Source organism: Mustelus asterias, unplaced genomic scaffold (assembly GCF_964213995.1).
Source record: "Mustelus asterias unplaced genomic scaffold, sMusAst1.hap1.1 HAP1_SCAFFOLD_68, whole genome shotgun sequence".
Classification (NCBI taxonomy): domain Eukaryota; kingdom Metazoa; phylum Chordata; class Chondrichthyes; order Carcharhiniformes; family Triakidae; genus Mustelus; species Mustelus asterias.
In genome coordinates this window covers 70971-86819 of record NW_027590130.1, presented here as the reverse complement: position 1 = coordinate 86819, position 15849 = coordinate 70971, and the positions used below count along the sequence as shown (strand labels likewise).

Genomic DNA, 15849 nt, shown 5'->3' with positions numbered 1-15849 from the left:
CTCCCTCCCCCCACCCCTCCCTCCCTTCCACCTCCTTCCCCTCCCCTTCCCCCCTTCCCCTCCCCTCCTTCCACCTCCTCTTCCCCCATTCCTCCCTCCCCCTCGTCCCTCGTCCCCTCCCCCTTCCTCCCCCTCCCTCCCTTCCCCACTCCCCCTCCACCTCTCCACTCCCCCTTCCCCTCCCATCTCCCCCTCCTCCCCTCCCCCTCCTCCCACTCCCCTCCCTTCTCCCCTCCCCCATTCCCCTCCCCTCTTCCCCTCCCCCTTCCCCTTCTCCCCCTGCTCCCCCTCCACCCCTCCCCCCTTCCTCCACCCATCCCATCCCTTCCTCCCCCCCTTCCTCCCCCCTTCCCCCCTCCCCCTCCTCCCCCCTGCCCTCCCCTTACACTCCCCCCTTCCCCTCCCCCACCCCATCGCATCAGCCCCCCTCCTGCCCCTCCCCCCGCCACCACTACCCCCTTCCTCCATTCCTCCCACCCCTTCCTCCCCCCATCCGCCCTACCCCTTTCCCCTTCCCCATCCCCCCCTCTCCTTCCCCCTCCCCATCCCCCTCTCCCCCTCCTCCCTCCCCCTCCCATTCCTCCCTCCCCTTCCCCCTCCCCTTCCCCCCTTTCCCCCTCCCCTTACCCCCTCCGAATCCCACTCCCCTCCCCCTTCCCCTCGCCTCCTGCCCCCTCCTCCCCCCTCCCTTCCACCACTCCCCCCACTCCCCCCTCCCAGCCCCCCTTCTTCCCACTCCCTCTCCCCTTCTCCCCCCTCCTCCCCCTCCACCCCTCCCCCTTCCTCCACCACTCCTACCCCTTACTGCCCCTTTTCCCCTTCCCCTCTCCCTTCACCTTCCCCTCCCTCCTCCCCTTCCCCTCCCCCCTCATCAACCCCCTCCCCCCTCCCCCCTTCCCCCTTCCCCCTTCCTCCTCCCATGCCCCCCTCCATTCCCCCCTCCCCCTCCCCAACCTTTCCGTCCCTCTCTCCTCCCCTTCCCCTCGTCCTCCTCCCGCCCTCACCCCTTCCACCTCCCCTTCCACCCCCCTCCCCTTCACTTCCTCGCCCCCTCCCCTTTCTCCCCCCTTCCCTCACCCCCTCCCCTCCCCCATCCGCTTCCCTCTCCCCCCTCCCCTTCCCTCTCCCCCCTCACCTTCCCGCTCGCCTTCCCCCTTACCCCCTTCCCCCGCTGCCCATTCCCTTCCACTCCCCCTCCCTTTCCACCCCATCCAACCCTCCCCTTCACCCCGACTGCCCTTCCCCCTCCCCCTTCACCCCACCTCCCATTCCTCCCCACTTCCCCCCTTCCTCCCCCTCCCCTTTCCTCCCCTTTTCCCACTCCCCACTCTCCTCCCCTCCCCCTACCCTCCACTTCCCCTCCCCCTCCTGCTCACCTCCTCCCCCCCTCCTCCCTCCTCCACCTTCCCCTCTCCCCCCTTCCTCCACTCCTTCCCCTGCACCCCTCCCCCCCTTCCGTCACTCCTCCCACCCCTTACTCCCCCCCCTAACACCCTCCCCCCTTTCCCCCCTCCCTCCCTTCCCCCCAACCATCCCTCCCCTCTCCTCCCTCCACCCCGCCCCCTTCCCCCTCCCTCCCCCCTCCCTCTCTCCTCCGCCCCCCTCCTCCCCATGCACCACTCCCCACCCCTCTCCCTGCCCCTCCCCCGTTTCCCTCTCCCTCCTCCCATGCCCCCCTCCACTCTCTCCTCTCCTCCCACTCCCTCCTCCTGAACTTGCCCCGCTCCCCTTCCCCCCTCCACCTCCCACCCTTCCCCCCTCCCCCTCCCCTTCCCCCCCTCCCTCCCCTCCCCATCCCCTCCCCACCCCCGTCCCCTCCCCATCCCGCGGCCCCTCTCCCGTCCCCTCCCCTTACGCCCTTCCCCCTTCCCCCTCCCCTTCCCCCCTCCCACCCTCCCTCCCCCATTCCCCTTCCCCCATCCCCCTCCCTCCACTTCCCCCCCTCCTCCTCCCATTCCCCTTCCCCCTCCCCCTCTCTCCCCTCCCCCTTCCCGTTGCCCCCTCCCTCCACCAGTCCCCCCTTCTCCCCTTCCCCTTCCTCCCCACACCCCCCTCCCCATCCCCCCTACCCTTCCCCACCCGCCTCCCCCTTCCTCCCCTTACCCCCTTCCTCACACCCTTCGCCACCCCCTCCCCCCAACTCCCCCCTCTTCCCTCTTCCCCCTCTTACCCCCCTCTTCCCCCCTCCCTCCTCCTCATGCCCTTTCCGCTTCCCCCCCTCTCCGTCCCCGCTTCCACCCCCTCCCCCCTCCCCCCTACCCTCCCCCTCCCCTCCCCTCCCCCTCCCCCCTCCCATCCTCCCCTCCCCCGGTCCCCTCCTCTCCCCCATCCCCTTCCCTTCCCTTCCCCCTCCCCCCTTCCCCTCCTTCCCACTCCCCCTCCCCTTCCCCCCTCCAACCATCCCTCCCCCCATTCCCCTTCCCCACTTCCCCTTCCCCCTCCCTCCCCTTCCACCCCTCCCACCCACCCTCCCCCCATTCCCCTTCCCCCCTCCAACTCCCTCCCCTTCCCCCTCCCCTTCCCTCCTCTTCCCCCTCCCCCTCCCCTCCCCCCTCCCCCATTCCCCTCCCCCCCATTCCCCCTTCCCCCTCCCCCTTCCTCCCCCTCCCTCCTCCCCTCCCCCACTCCCCTTCCCCACCTGCCTCCCCCCTTCCCGTCCTTCCCCCCCACCCCCTCCCACTCCCTCCCCCCTCCTCCCCTCCCCCTCCTCCTCCCCCCTCCCACTCCCCTTCCCCTCCCCGCTCCCACTCCCGTCCCCCTCCCCCCTCCCACTCCCTTCCCTCCCCCGTCGTCCTTTCCCTCCACCCACACCTCCCTCTTCTCCCGCCACACACCCCTCCCTTCCCCTCTCCTGCCCCAACCCCCGGTCCCTCCCCCCACACTGTTGCCTAGTAACGGTCCAGTGGGCGGGGCTGGCGAGCCCCCCCCCAGTCCCTCCCCTCCCCAAATCCCCTCCCCCCATTCCCTTCCATCCTCCCCCCTCCATCCCTCCCCCTACGCGCTCCCCCCACCACTCCCCCCTGCCCCCTCTACGTCCCGCTCACCCCTCCCCTCCCCCTCTCCCCTCCCTCCTTCCCCCTACCCCCTCTCTCCACCCCTGCCCCCTGCCCCCTCCCACTCTCTCCCTCCTCTGCCCCCTCCTCCCTCCCTCCCCATACCCCTCCCCCTCCGCCTCCCCTCCCCTCCTCTCCTCCCCCTCTCCTCCCCCTCCACCCCCTACCCCCCTCCACCCCCCTCCACCCCCTCCCCTCCACCCCCTCCCCTCGCCCTCCACCCTCTACTCTACCCCCCTCCCCTCCCCCCTCCCTCACCCCCTCCCCTCCCACCTCCCCTCACCCTCCCTCCCCTCACCCCCTCCCCCCCGGTCACTCCCTCCCCCCCCCACTGTTGCCTCGTAACGGTCCGGTGGGTGGGGCTGGCCACCCTCCCCCGGTCCTTCCCCCCCTCCCCCCTCCCCTCTCCTTCCCCCTCCCCTCTCCCCTCCACTCCCCCTCCACTCTCCTCCTCCCCCCTCCCCTCCCCTCCCCTCCCCCCTCCCCCTCCTCCCCCTCCCCTCCCTTCCCCCCTCTCTCCTCCCCACCTACCACCCCCTCTCCTCCCCCCTGCACCCCCTCCCCTCCCCCTCTTCCTCCTCTCACCCTCCCCCCTTCCCCCCCTCCTCTCCCCCTCCACCCCACCTCCCCGCTCCCCTCTTCCCCCCCCCGGTCCCTCCCCCCCCACTGTTCCCTCGTAACTGTCCGGTGGGTGGGGCTGGCCACTCTCCCCCGTTCCTTCCCCCCTTCCCCCCCTCCCCTCTCCTCCCCCTCCCCTCTCCCCTCCACCCCCCTCCCCTCCCCATCCCCTCCCACCTACCCTCCCCCCTCTCCTCCCCCCTACCACCCCCTCTCCTCCCCCCCTCCACCCCCCTCCACCCCATCCCCTCCCCCCTCCACCCCCCTCCACCCCCTCCCCTCCACCCCCTCCCCTCGCCCTCCACCCTCTACCCTACCCCCCTCCCCTCCCCCCTCCCTCACCCCCCTCCCCTCCCCCCTCCCCTCCCCCCTCCCTCCCCTCACCCCCTCCCCCCGGTCACTCCCTCCCCCCCCCACTGTTGCCTCGTAACGGTCCGGTGGGTGGGGCTGGCCACCCTCCCCCGGCCCTTCCCCCCCTCCCCCCTCTCCTTCCCCCTCCCCTCTCCCCTCCACTCCCCCCTGCCCTCTCCTCCTCCCCCCCTCCCCTCCCCTCCCCCCTCCCCCTCCTCCCCCTCCCCTCCCTTCCCCCCTCCCCTCCCTTCCCCCTCCCCCCCTACCCCCCGCTCCACCCCGCTCCCCCCAACCCCCTCCCCTTTTCATCCCCTTTCCGGGAGTGAAAGGGTTGATGTACGCGGAGAGATTAAAGAGTTTGGGCTTGTACTCACTGGAGTTTAGAAGGATGACGAGAGATCTGATCGAGGTGTATAAAATACTAAAAGGGATTGATAAGGTTAACAGAGACCAAATGTTTCCCCTTGTGGGACAATCTAGAACAAGAGGTGACAGGTATATGTTGAGAGGTGGCAGATTTAAAGCTGAAATGAAGAGCGATTACTTCTCACAGAAGGTGGTGAGCTTGTGAAACTCGGTGCCCCATAGCGCCGTGGAGTTTGAATCATTAAATGGTTTCAAGAAGGAAATAGACATATTTCTGATTTTAAAAAAGAGCAGGTTAAAGAGATAAGGGGAACAGGAGGGGAGATGGGCTGGAGACCAGGGAGAGATCAGCCATGATATGGTTGAATGGTGGATCAGGCTCGAAGGACTGAATTGCCTACTTCTCCTCATTCCTCTGTGCCTATGTAACATCTATACCCAAACAAACATGGCTCAATGTTTCGGATCCCAGTAGCTTTTGGGTCACTGCAAATTTGTGAGGTGTAACAACTCCTAAGCCTTTTATTCTGGGTGCAATTACTTGCCAGTCAGCTGGTTGCTGCCCCTTCTTTTGCATTGCAGAAGTGACTCAGTTCTAATATTTCCCAAATTGACCCAACTTGTTCTGCTGGGCTAGCTTATCAGCAGTGAAATAATCAGAGTATGTGTCTGAATACAACTCTACCATTCCATCTCTGTGCTGGTTGGCAGTGTGAAAGGGTGAAATGTTGAGTGGTTTTTGAGAGGGAGGGGAGGTGGTGGACTGGCCAAGTTCTCTGAGACCAAAACCAGTCATCTCCGCTGCGTTTTATACCCTGGTGATGGAACAGAAAATTCATCTTGCACAATGTTGTTCAGAAGAAGACTCGCTTGCCTTGTCATTCTTATCGAGAGGTAGTGCTGCAATGGATTATTAAGGATTTTCTTGCCTCTTGATTCAGGGTCCTGATTCAAAAGTGGAAGTCACAATTTTGTGGGTATAATTAGTGCACCTACTTAGGAAGACAGAAGCAAAAATATAAGACTCTAAAATGGCCTCGAATTGGAAAATGAGTTTCAATTAAAATGCGTGTTACACTTTTCTATGAAGAATAAAGAAGTCTCATGCATCTCGGATCAATGTGCAGAGGGTTCATCATTATAAGCAATGATGCAGATTAATAAAACCATTTTAAAACAGTAAACTAAGCACTCAGGTTCATTCCTAGGTGTATAGAATTGAAAACTGGGGAAGTAATGTTTTATAAATCCTGCATGTTGGGATGCAGCAGTAGGCCCTGACTTTGCCGTCTAAACTGTCATCTTAACCCCTGCCATGAGGAGCTGGTGGACTTCTGCATCTAGGATTAAGGCTATCCAAGCCAAACTATGCTCACGGTTCCTCCCACACACTCACTTTGAATTTGCATCTCCTTTCTTAACACCCTTTGCACCCTTTCATTGTCTATTCCTACTGAACTGTTGACCACCCCATTTCTTGGTCCCCATGTTAACTGATATTGTCAATGGTTTCCCTTTCCTTTGCTACTGTCCCATTCCCCTCAAAATCTGACACCATCACCAACTTTAAAAAAAAACCAACCCTCTCCCTCTGTCCTTGCGAATTTCCTCATCTCTAACATTCCCTTTCCCTCAAATCCCTTTCCAACTTTCCTCCAGTTTGATGTTTGACTTGTTCAAACAAATTTCTGTCATGTCTCAGTACTGAAATTCTCAGCATCAGATAAATGGTGTCCTGTGTAACTGTGAGCATGGTAAACTATCCTTGATGTGTCTGCGGCCTTTGACACATTTGAGCATCCGATCCCCTTCACCGGTAGGTTGGATGAGACTGTCCTCGTCTAGTTTGATTCTTACCTGTCCATCCATAGAAAGAGACTGAACCACAGTATTTGTAACCTTTTGACCCTGAGGTGACATTTTGACTAAATATCAGCTCCATCACCAAAATATCCCACTTACATTTTTGTAGCATTGCCCTGCTCCCACCCTGATTCAGCTGATCTGCTGCTGAAACCTTCCTTCGCATCTCAACTATTCCAGTGCTGTGGCTGGCCTCCTGTTTGCCAACCTCCATAAACTTTGTTCAAAACCCTCTGAATCCTAACTTGAATCAAGTCTGTTCAACCATCACCTCCACTCTAGCAACGCCTTAGTTTTCATGTCATCCTTGTTCTCAAATCCATCTAATGCCTTACCCCTTCCTGCCTCTTGCAGTCCCGCAGATCGTTGTGCTCCTCCATTTCTCGCAATTTGCACGTCCCTGCTTTTGACGGGTGATCATGATGCACAGTGGTTAGCACTGCTGCCTCACAGCGCCAGGGACCCGGGTTTGATTCCCGACTTGGGTCACTCACTGTCTGTGTGGACTTTGCACATTTTCCCCCTGTCTGCGTGGTTTTCTTCCGGCTGCTCCAGTTTCCTCCCACAGTCCAAAAGACATGCTGGTTGGGGGCATTGGTCGTGCTAAATTCTCCCTCAGTGGCGACTAGGTGATTTTCAAAGTAACTTCATTGCAGTGTTAATGTAAGCCTACTTGTGACGTTGATAAATTGCCTTTAGCTGCCTAAGCCCTACATTTGGAATACTCTTCCTAAACCTCTCCACCTTTAAAACTTACCAGTTTGACCACATCTAACCTAATATAACTTGTGGCTCAGTGTTAAATATTTTTAGACCAGTCCTGTGGAGTACTTTCGAGATTATTTATATGTTAAAGGTGGTTAAACAACACATTGATGTACTCTGTGCAGTTCTGGCTTCCAAATTATAAAAAAGGATACAAAGATGTGAAAAAGAAGATTGACAAGGGTGATAGTACAACTGAGAGTCTATCCTGTATCAGGAAAGACTGGGCTGACTTTCTCTAGAAAAGGAAAGACTGATGGATGGACGGCCTGGTAAGTTCGCACAGGCCAATTGGACTGAATGTCTTGTTTCTTGTCACCTGTAATGACAAAATAATGTTGGACCTGACTAGCTATAGCGGCAGTTTGCTGAGGAGATGAGATGAACCATTATGAAATGCCTATTGTAAGTTCATGTTTCTCATTAGGCGCAACGTAGTTGGTAGCATTCTCACCTCTGAGTCAGGTGGTTATGGGTTCAAATACCACTCCAGTGACTTCAGACTAGAAATCCAGATTGACACAAGGATAAAGTACTATACTGTCAAAGGTGCCGCCTTTCGGATGAGACACAACCGATTCTTCCCTCTTGTTCCGGTATAAAGGTTCCTAGGGCAGCATTTTGAACTGTCCTGTGCCCTGTCTCGTATTTATCACAGTAAGAAGTCTCACAACACCAGGTTGGAATGCGAGTGGAGAGAGGGTTAAGCACGGGTGCTTACCCTGTGCTTAACCCCCTCTCCACTCACACTGTCTGTACCGTGAAGAATTGATTGCCTGTAAAGACTAGCATTCCAACCATTACTTTGTAAATTGAGTTTGTGCCTTTATATGCCCTTTTTGTGAACAGAACTCCCACTCACCTGACGAAGGAGCAACGCTCTAAAAGCCTTTGGCTTGTGCTACCAAATAAACCTTTTGGACTTTAACCCCTGGTGTTGAGACTTCTTACTGTGCTTACCCCAGTCCAACGCCGGCATCTCCACATCGTATTTATCACTCAGTTAATACAGAGTATTGAGGTCATGAAAGGTACTATATAAATATAATTCTTTGCTTTTTTTATCTCTACCCTTTGAGATTAGAGATTTGGCAAAATAGGGTTTTGAATCAAGATTCATTCTCAAGACAAAAGCTGGTTTTATTGTCTTAAGCATTTTCTTAGGCAAACCTGTCATCTACTTTACCCAATTTAAAGGGAGAGAGAACATTCCCTCAGTACCAAATAGCATTGGCTCTGTGTGGAACGTGTATTGTTCTGCTTGGAAGTCCAGCTGATAAATGAAAAATCAGCGGGTGTAATATTTATAATGCAGTGTCATTTGGATGAATAAGTTTTCCACTCTGCAAGTTTCTGTTTGTGATAGACCTGTTTATTGACTGTTCATCTAATTTTTTCTGTACTAGATGGACAGTGGGTGATGCAGCATTTATATTCAAAGAGAGCTACAAGAGTAGGTCAGAGGCTGGGAATTCTATGGCGAATGACCGATCACTTAAATCCCCAAAACCTACCTATAATCCGTAGGCAGGAGTCAGAAGTGTGAAGGAATATCCTTCATTTGCCTGGATGAGTGCAGTCCCAACAACATTCAAGAAACTCAGCACCTTCCGAGGCAAAGCAGCAACTTGATTGTCACTCCATTCACCACCCATAAATTGGCAGCAGTGTGAACCATACGCAAGATGCACGACAGTATCTTTTCAAGGCTCCTTTGCGAGCACCTTCCAAATCCATGATCTCTAACACCTAGAACAACAAGGACAGCAGATGGAAGACAACACTAGGAGGGGCAAGAGTAGACCACATGGCTCTTCGAGCCTGCTCTGCCATTCAGTTTGATCATTGCTGATCTTGGGATTCAACTCAATTTCCCCGTCCATTGTTGGTGTACGTACCACACAGACTGCAGCTGTTCAAGAAGGCTGCTCACCAGCACCTCCACCTTGAGGGTAATGGATGCCGGTCGGTCGAGTGATGCCCACGTCCCATGACCCTCCTTTTTGTGGGGTGCGAAAAGTGGAGTTGTGACCTATTCAAATCAGCGATTAGTTGCCTTTTTGCATTGTTCAACTGTATAAATATAAACTATATAAATATTCCCCAGTGCTTCATGGATGGAACCAATCATATTTTTAATCTCTCAAAATTGAACAGGTTTTGACTTTTTAAACTTGGACACTCTTGCTTTGGTTTTGCAATATCCTCTGAGCAAATGGAGCAATTTTAGCATCAGGGTCGTGGCAGCAAACCATTGGAAATGCTATAAAAATAGAGGTTATTCTCTACTAAGCTATTTCAGAAATATTATGGTAGATAAATGGCTGCGTTTACCATCAGATTTTAACCACCAAGCTTCCTCCTCTGGCCCACACAAACATTCTACTAACTTGTGCTTTTAACACTTTTTTATCGAGAGTTGGATTAACATCAGTCGAGATACAGTCAGTAACACAGGGTGCTGGGGGAGAGAGGATACCGAGTGACAGTGTGAGGGAGCTGGATTAACATCAGTACAGACACAGTCAGTAACACAGGGTGCTGGGGGAGAGGGGTTACTGAGTGACAGTGTGAGGGAGCTGGATTAACATCAGTACAGATACAGTCAGTAACACAGGGTGCTGGGGGAGTGGGGTTACTGAGTGACAGTGTTAGGGAGCTGGATTAACATCCGTCGAGATGCAATCAGTAACACAGGGTGCTGGGGGGAGAGGGGTTACTGAGTGACAGTGTGAGGGAGCTGGATTAACATCAGTACAGACACAGTCAGTAACACAGGGCGCTGGGGGAGAGAGGTTACTGAGTGACAGTGTGAGGGAGCTGGATTAACATTAGTGCAGATACAGTCAGTAACACAGGGCGCTAGGGGGAGAGGGGTAACTGAGTGACAGTGTGAGGGAGCTGGATTAACATCAGTACAGATACAGTCGGTAACACAGGGTGCTGGGGGAGAGGGGTTACTGAGTGACAGTGTGAGGGAGCTGGATTATCATCAGTACAGATACAGTCAGTAACACAGGTTGCTGGGGGAGAGGGGTTACTGAGTGACACTGTGAGGGAGCTGGATTAACATCAGTACAGATACAGTCAGTAACAGAGGGTGCTGGGGGAGAGGGGTTACTGAGTGACAGTGTGAGGGAGCTGGATTAACATCAGTACAGACAGAGTTAGTAACACAGGGCGCTGGGGGAGAGAGGTTACTGAGTGACAGTGTGAGGGAGCTGGATTAACATTAGTGCAGATACAGTCAGTAACACAGGGCGCTGGGGGAGAGGGGTTACTGAGTGACAGTGTGAGGGAGCTGGATTAACATCAGTACAGATACAGTCAGTAACACAGGGTGCTGGGGGAGATGGTGGTTACTTAGTGACAGTGTGAGGGAGCTGGATTAACATCAGTCCAGATCCAGTCAATAACACCAGTTTCCACATCCTTCCTCATTACAGGAAGGATGTGGAAAAGATTGAAAGGTAGCAGAGGAGATTTACAAGGATGTTGCCTGGATTGAGTGGCATGGCTTATGAGGATAGGTTAAGAGAGCTCGATCTTTTCTCCTTGGAGAGACGTAGGATGAGACGAGACCTAATAGAGGTATATAAGATGTTGAGAGGCATAGATCGGGTGGACTATCAGAGGCTTTTTCCCAGGGTGGAAATGGTTGCTAGGAGAGGACACAGGTTTACTGTGTTGGGGGGATAGGTACAGGGGAAATGTTAGGGGGAAGTTTTTCACACAGAGGGTGGTGGGCGAGTGGAGTCGGCTGCCGTCAGTGGTGGTGGAGGCAAACTCAATCGGGTCTTTTAAGAGACTCCTCGATGAGTGCATGGGACTTAATAGGGTGGAGGGTTATAGGTAGGCCTAAAAGGTAGGGATATGTTCGGCACAACTTGTGGGGCCGAAGGGCCTGTTTTGTGCTGTAGCTTTTCTAGGTTTCTATGTTTCTAAGCATGACCAGTGCTAAATTTGAGGCTGTCAAGTATAGTACTATACACATTTGTGTACTATCCTGTATGTAGAAATATAGGTTCTGTTTGAAGATCATTTTTGAATTTACGAGCACAAAGTGAAATCTCAATTACAGTGACAATGATTTAATAGCACCACAGCAGAGAGGGTTGTCTTTATTCTTCTTTCCCCACCTCACCCAAATGTTACTCAGTTGCCCAAATTACAAAGTAATAACAGGTGAAGGGCTGTTTTCCAAAGACACGTACTGTTCTGCCTCAATAAAAACAAATCTGCAGCCCCCACCAGGAGAACTGTAGATTGACTGTCGATTAAATGAGATGTGTTTGCACACTCTTGTCACGTTAATTCTCAATGTTTATTTTCTTATTAACATTTATTTTTCTTGTTCGACAGATTTGATTATCTGCTGCAAAAGACCGAGCTTTTTGCCCACTTTATCCAACCTGCTGCACAGAAAACTCCAACGTCTCCTTTAAAGATGAAACCCGGGCGTCCTCGATTAAAGAAAGATGAGAAACAGACGCTTCTGTCGGTTGGACGGTAAGATATATTCCAGGCAATGTGTTTTTGGATTCATTATGCAAATTCTGAGAGATTTCAACTTGGAAAGTGTTCCTGGCGTTTGAAGGCCAAAGAGGCGTTAATGTTGGGGTCAAAGTAGAATGGTGGAAGTAAAGCTTTCATTCCTCCTTGAGGTTTTGGGGCCTCGGCTTTCAGTGAGTTGGATATAAATCTTTACTGCTTCATACACATTTGCAGACTAGGTTAGGAGCAACCACAAATTGGGATCATATGATGGAGTTGCAAAGAGGGCACAGCCCAGTGAGTGGGCAAAGCTGTGGCAAATGTCGTTCAGTGTGGAGAAGTGTGAGGCCACCCACTTTGAAACTGAGAAAGACAAATCTAAGTGTTTTCGACAAGAGAGATTAGTTGTGGAGGAGCAAAAGAGATTTGAGTTTCCATATATACAAATAACACGATATTACTGCGCTGTTACAAAAGATAATGGAATATGCTAAGAGGAAGATGGCATTTATCACAAAATAGATTGGGATGAAAAAATGAGGAAGCTGTACAGAGCCTTGGTCAAACCTCAGCTGGAAAACTGCCTTTGGTTCTGGGAAACGAACCTCAGGAAAGTAATATTGGTCTGCCACCGGAATGCTATCTGGTCTTAGTGTTAGGTTATGAGAACATAACATGTTCCAAAATTGGGCTTTGATTCCGTTGAGTTTAGAGTAACAAAGAGTGAACAAATTGAGGTGTTTAAAAAGATTAGGGGATTTGATAGGGTAGATACAGAGACTAATTTCTTTTGAGGGAAATCTGGTTCAAGGGGGCATATCTTAAAATAAGAACGAGGTTAGTTAGGATTGAAAGTGAGGGCTATTTCGTTCAACTTGGTGGAAAGGTCTGCCCCAAATGGCGATGGGTGTTAAATTTTCTGAATGGATTTTTTTCTTTCTTGGCTGCACTATCAAGTGATATGAAGCAACAGCAGGCATGATTTAATTGAATAAACAGATGTCTGAGGTTGCATGGCCGACACCTTTTCTCTGCCTTTTTAAAGTTGAAACAGCATCTTAGTCACTAAGTGTTCAAATATCCTGCATCCGTATAACAGGCGTGGAATTCCTGTCAACCTTGCAATAAAAACACTGATGTTCTTCAATGTGTCACATGTATGATTGAAGAGTCTGCTGACAACTATTGGCACAAAAGATTATACATGTGTTATTACCTAATTAAATTAAAAAGTACTAATATGCTGTGTAATCTACCAGGGTCTTCGGAGAGTATTTACATAACAGTAGATTTCAAAGTTTATGTTTGGAATCAACTTTAAATTAAAACAATGGCCATCTGCATGAATTGCAATTTTGAATCTTAGTTCAATACCATGCTGTACGTAGGGCATGGTGGCACAGTAGTTAGGGTGGCAGTGTGGCAGTGGTTAGCACTGCTGCCCCACAGCGCCAGGGACCCAGGTTCGAATCCCGGCTTGGGTCACTGTCTGTATAGAGTTTGCACACTCTCCCCGTTTCTGCGTGGGTTTCCTCCGGGTGCTCCGGTTTCATCCCGCAGTCCAAAGATTAGGGTTAGGTGAATTGGCCATGCTAAATTGCCCCTGAGTGTCAGGGGAACTAGCGAGGGCAAATGCATGGCATTATGGGGATAGGTTCTGGGTGGGATTGAGGCCGGTGCAGACTCCATGGGCCAAATGGCCTCTTTCTGCACTTTAGAATGCTATGTACTAATCTTCACCACAAAAGTGATGCACAATCTCCAAAATAATGTGTACGGTGCTGTTTATTCTGAAGTGATTGTGATTTGAAATTGACTGCAGTAACAGCTCTTTTAAAATGGTTTGGAAAGTAATAGTAACCCCTCGCACAAAACAATTCACTTTTAATTCTTAGCTATCGGCATCGTCGTACGGAACAGGAAGAGGATGAAGAGCTACTGTCAGAAAACAGCAAGACAACCAATGTCTGCACAAGGTTTGAAGAATCCCCATCATGTGTGTAAAGCCATTTTATTCATTATTTCATACATGAGTTAATGTAGCTCAGTTTTCACTAACTTTTCCCAATTGCTTTCACATTTTCAGTCACCATTCATCGATGTGCAGTATTCAATTTTGTCAAAATTAGACTTGTGGGAACATTTGAGACTGTTGTAATTAAATCTCCCAAAAACAGCACCTCCCGTTCTCCTGGTTTAATTGGCTGTGTTTATTGGCATAAGGGGTCTTTTTAATGGAACAATCTACTAATGCTGACAGACACCACGGACTCACTCGAACCTAACTTGTAATCTGACAATATATTTTCTGACTGGATATTGTCGATATTGAGTATTTTGAGGTCAGATACAGCATGAATAAAATGCAGGGTAAAGCTGAAAGATCTCCCTCATGTCAGTGTGACATGTGTTTCAAACATGAGCCTTTCACCTTGTTCTTTGTTTTGTTCAGCTTTGCCCTCTCAACCAGTGCTCCCAAGGAACTGAGTTGAAACTGCTGCAACTTATTTTTCTTGGGGTCCTAGCAGCCATTTTAACATGTTAGTGTGCGCCACATGTAAAGGAACCATCTGTTTTCATTTGGAATAATTGGATTATCATACAGATTGCGTCCATGTAACATGCTGTCCTTTTGGTGTTGAGAATCATGTATAATCAGTTCCTTACCCTATGAAATGGTAAGCTGAATGATCTGTTCTCCCAAATGGCATTTCCCCAATGAAAGAACAAAGAAAAGTACAGCACAAGACAGGCCCTTCAGCCCTCCCAGCCTGTGCCAATCATGATGCCCTTACTAAAATAAAGAAAAACCCTTCTGTCCTTATTTGGGTCTGTATCCCTCTATTCCCTCCCTATTCATTTACACATTGAGATGCCTCTTAAATGTTGCTCATGTGTTTGCTTCCATCACCTCCCCTGGTAGTGCATTCCAGGCATCCACCACTCTGTGAGAAACTTCCCCCACACATCTCCCTTAAATTTTATCCCTCTCACTTTGAGCCTGTGCCCCCTTGTAATTAACACTTCCACCCTTGGAAAAAAGATTCTGACTATCCACCTTGCCTATGCCTCTCATAATTTTGTCCACCTCTATCAGGTCTGTCCTCAGCCTCTGTCTTTCCAATGACAAGAATCCTAGGTTATTCAACCTCTCCTCATAGCCAACACCCTTGAGACCAGGCAACATCCTGGTGAACCTTCTTTGCACTCTCTCCAAGGCTTCCACGTCCTTCTGCTCGTGTGATGACCAGAACTGCACGCAATGCTCCAAGTACTCATAACATATTTAAAATCACAGTAATGTCCATGCAATGATTTCTTACAAAGCAGTCAAAGCCCAGTAAACTGGTTCCTCACCATCATTCCTTCTCTCTACCCTCCCAATCTTGCTCATACTTGCCTTAGTGAAGTTTAGGTGCTCTGTTTAACAGTTTATGTTTCTGTATATACTTTGGCCTTGTTTTATTGGTCAATATAGCTGCTATAGAATGGTAGTAGTCGTGGTGAAAATCACCACCTTTGTTTGGGAGCCTTCGTCTGAACGCTGACACTCTTTATCCAAACATTGAGACCCTAATACCAAATGGATTGTGCTGCTTGCTTTTTGTTGTCTCAAGCTATCATGGTGCTCTCAGTTCAATGGTTCCTGAAACACTAATACTTTTCCTTTTGGTCATGGCACTGATTTCATTTCCCCTTGAGCAGTATTCTTTGCAGACTCTTGCAACGGTTGAAGCCTCTAAATGTTTGGGGTCTCTTCCACAGATGTAAAAGGAGGGATACTCCGCGACTATCAGATCCGTGGACTGAATTGGCTGATTTCTTTATCTGAGAATGGCATTAATGGTATCCTGGCAGATGAAACGGTATGAATACACATTGATTGTAGACATAACAATTGTTTGGTGTAGGCATGTGAGATGTTTAGTTTAAAGGATATAATAAGATTAATGCCTCTGTAGTGTACTGGTTATCACGTTCGCCTCACGTGAAATGTTCCCGGTTCAAAACGGGGCGAAGCATTCATTATATGTATTCACGACGCAGCTCGGTAAAGCACTTGGGATGAATGGGATCAAAAGTTATTCGGTGGGGCGGGGGGTGGGGGAAGCAGGATGAGGCTATTGAGTTGGAAGGTCTGCCATGATCGTAATGAGTGGCGGAGCAGGCTCGAAGGGCCAAATGGCCTCCTCCTGCTCCTATCTTCGATGTTTCTAAATAGGGAACAAGTATCTTCTCCCGGATGTTCGAGGGTGTACCATTCAAAGATTAGCGGAAACTTGGAATGTTTGTTTTCTCCTCCTTCCTGCCAAAACCTAAGTGGAACTGATTCGCTTCA

General features: G+C 51.4%; 1 protein-coding gene across 1 annotated transcript in view; it reads left to right on the top strand.

Moving 5' to 3' along the window:
• The window catches only part of LOC144483433 (SWI/SNF-related matrix-associated actin-dependent regulator of chromatin subfamily A member 5-like), a 915017-nt gene extending 901488 nt beyond the window's left edge, over window positions 1–13529 (top strand). The window contains exons 2-3 of the mRNA XM_078202122.1: window positions 11379–11525; window positions 13406–13529. Coding sequence (XP_078058248.1) covers window positions 11379–11525; window positions 13406–13514 — 256 coding nt within the window. The 3' untranslated portion in view covers window positions 13515–13529. The remainder of the gene's footprint in view (window positions 1–11378; window positions 11526–13405) is intronic.
• Window positions 13530–15849: the final 2320 nt, after the last annotated feature.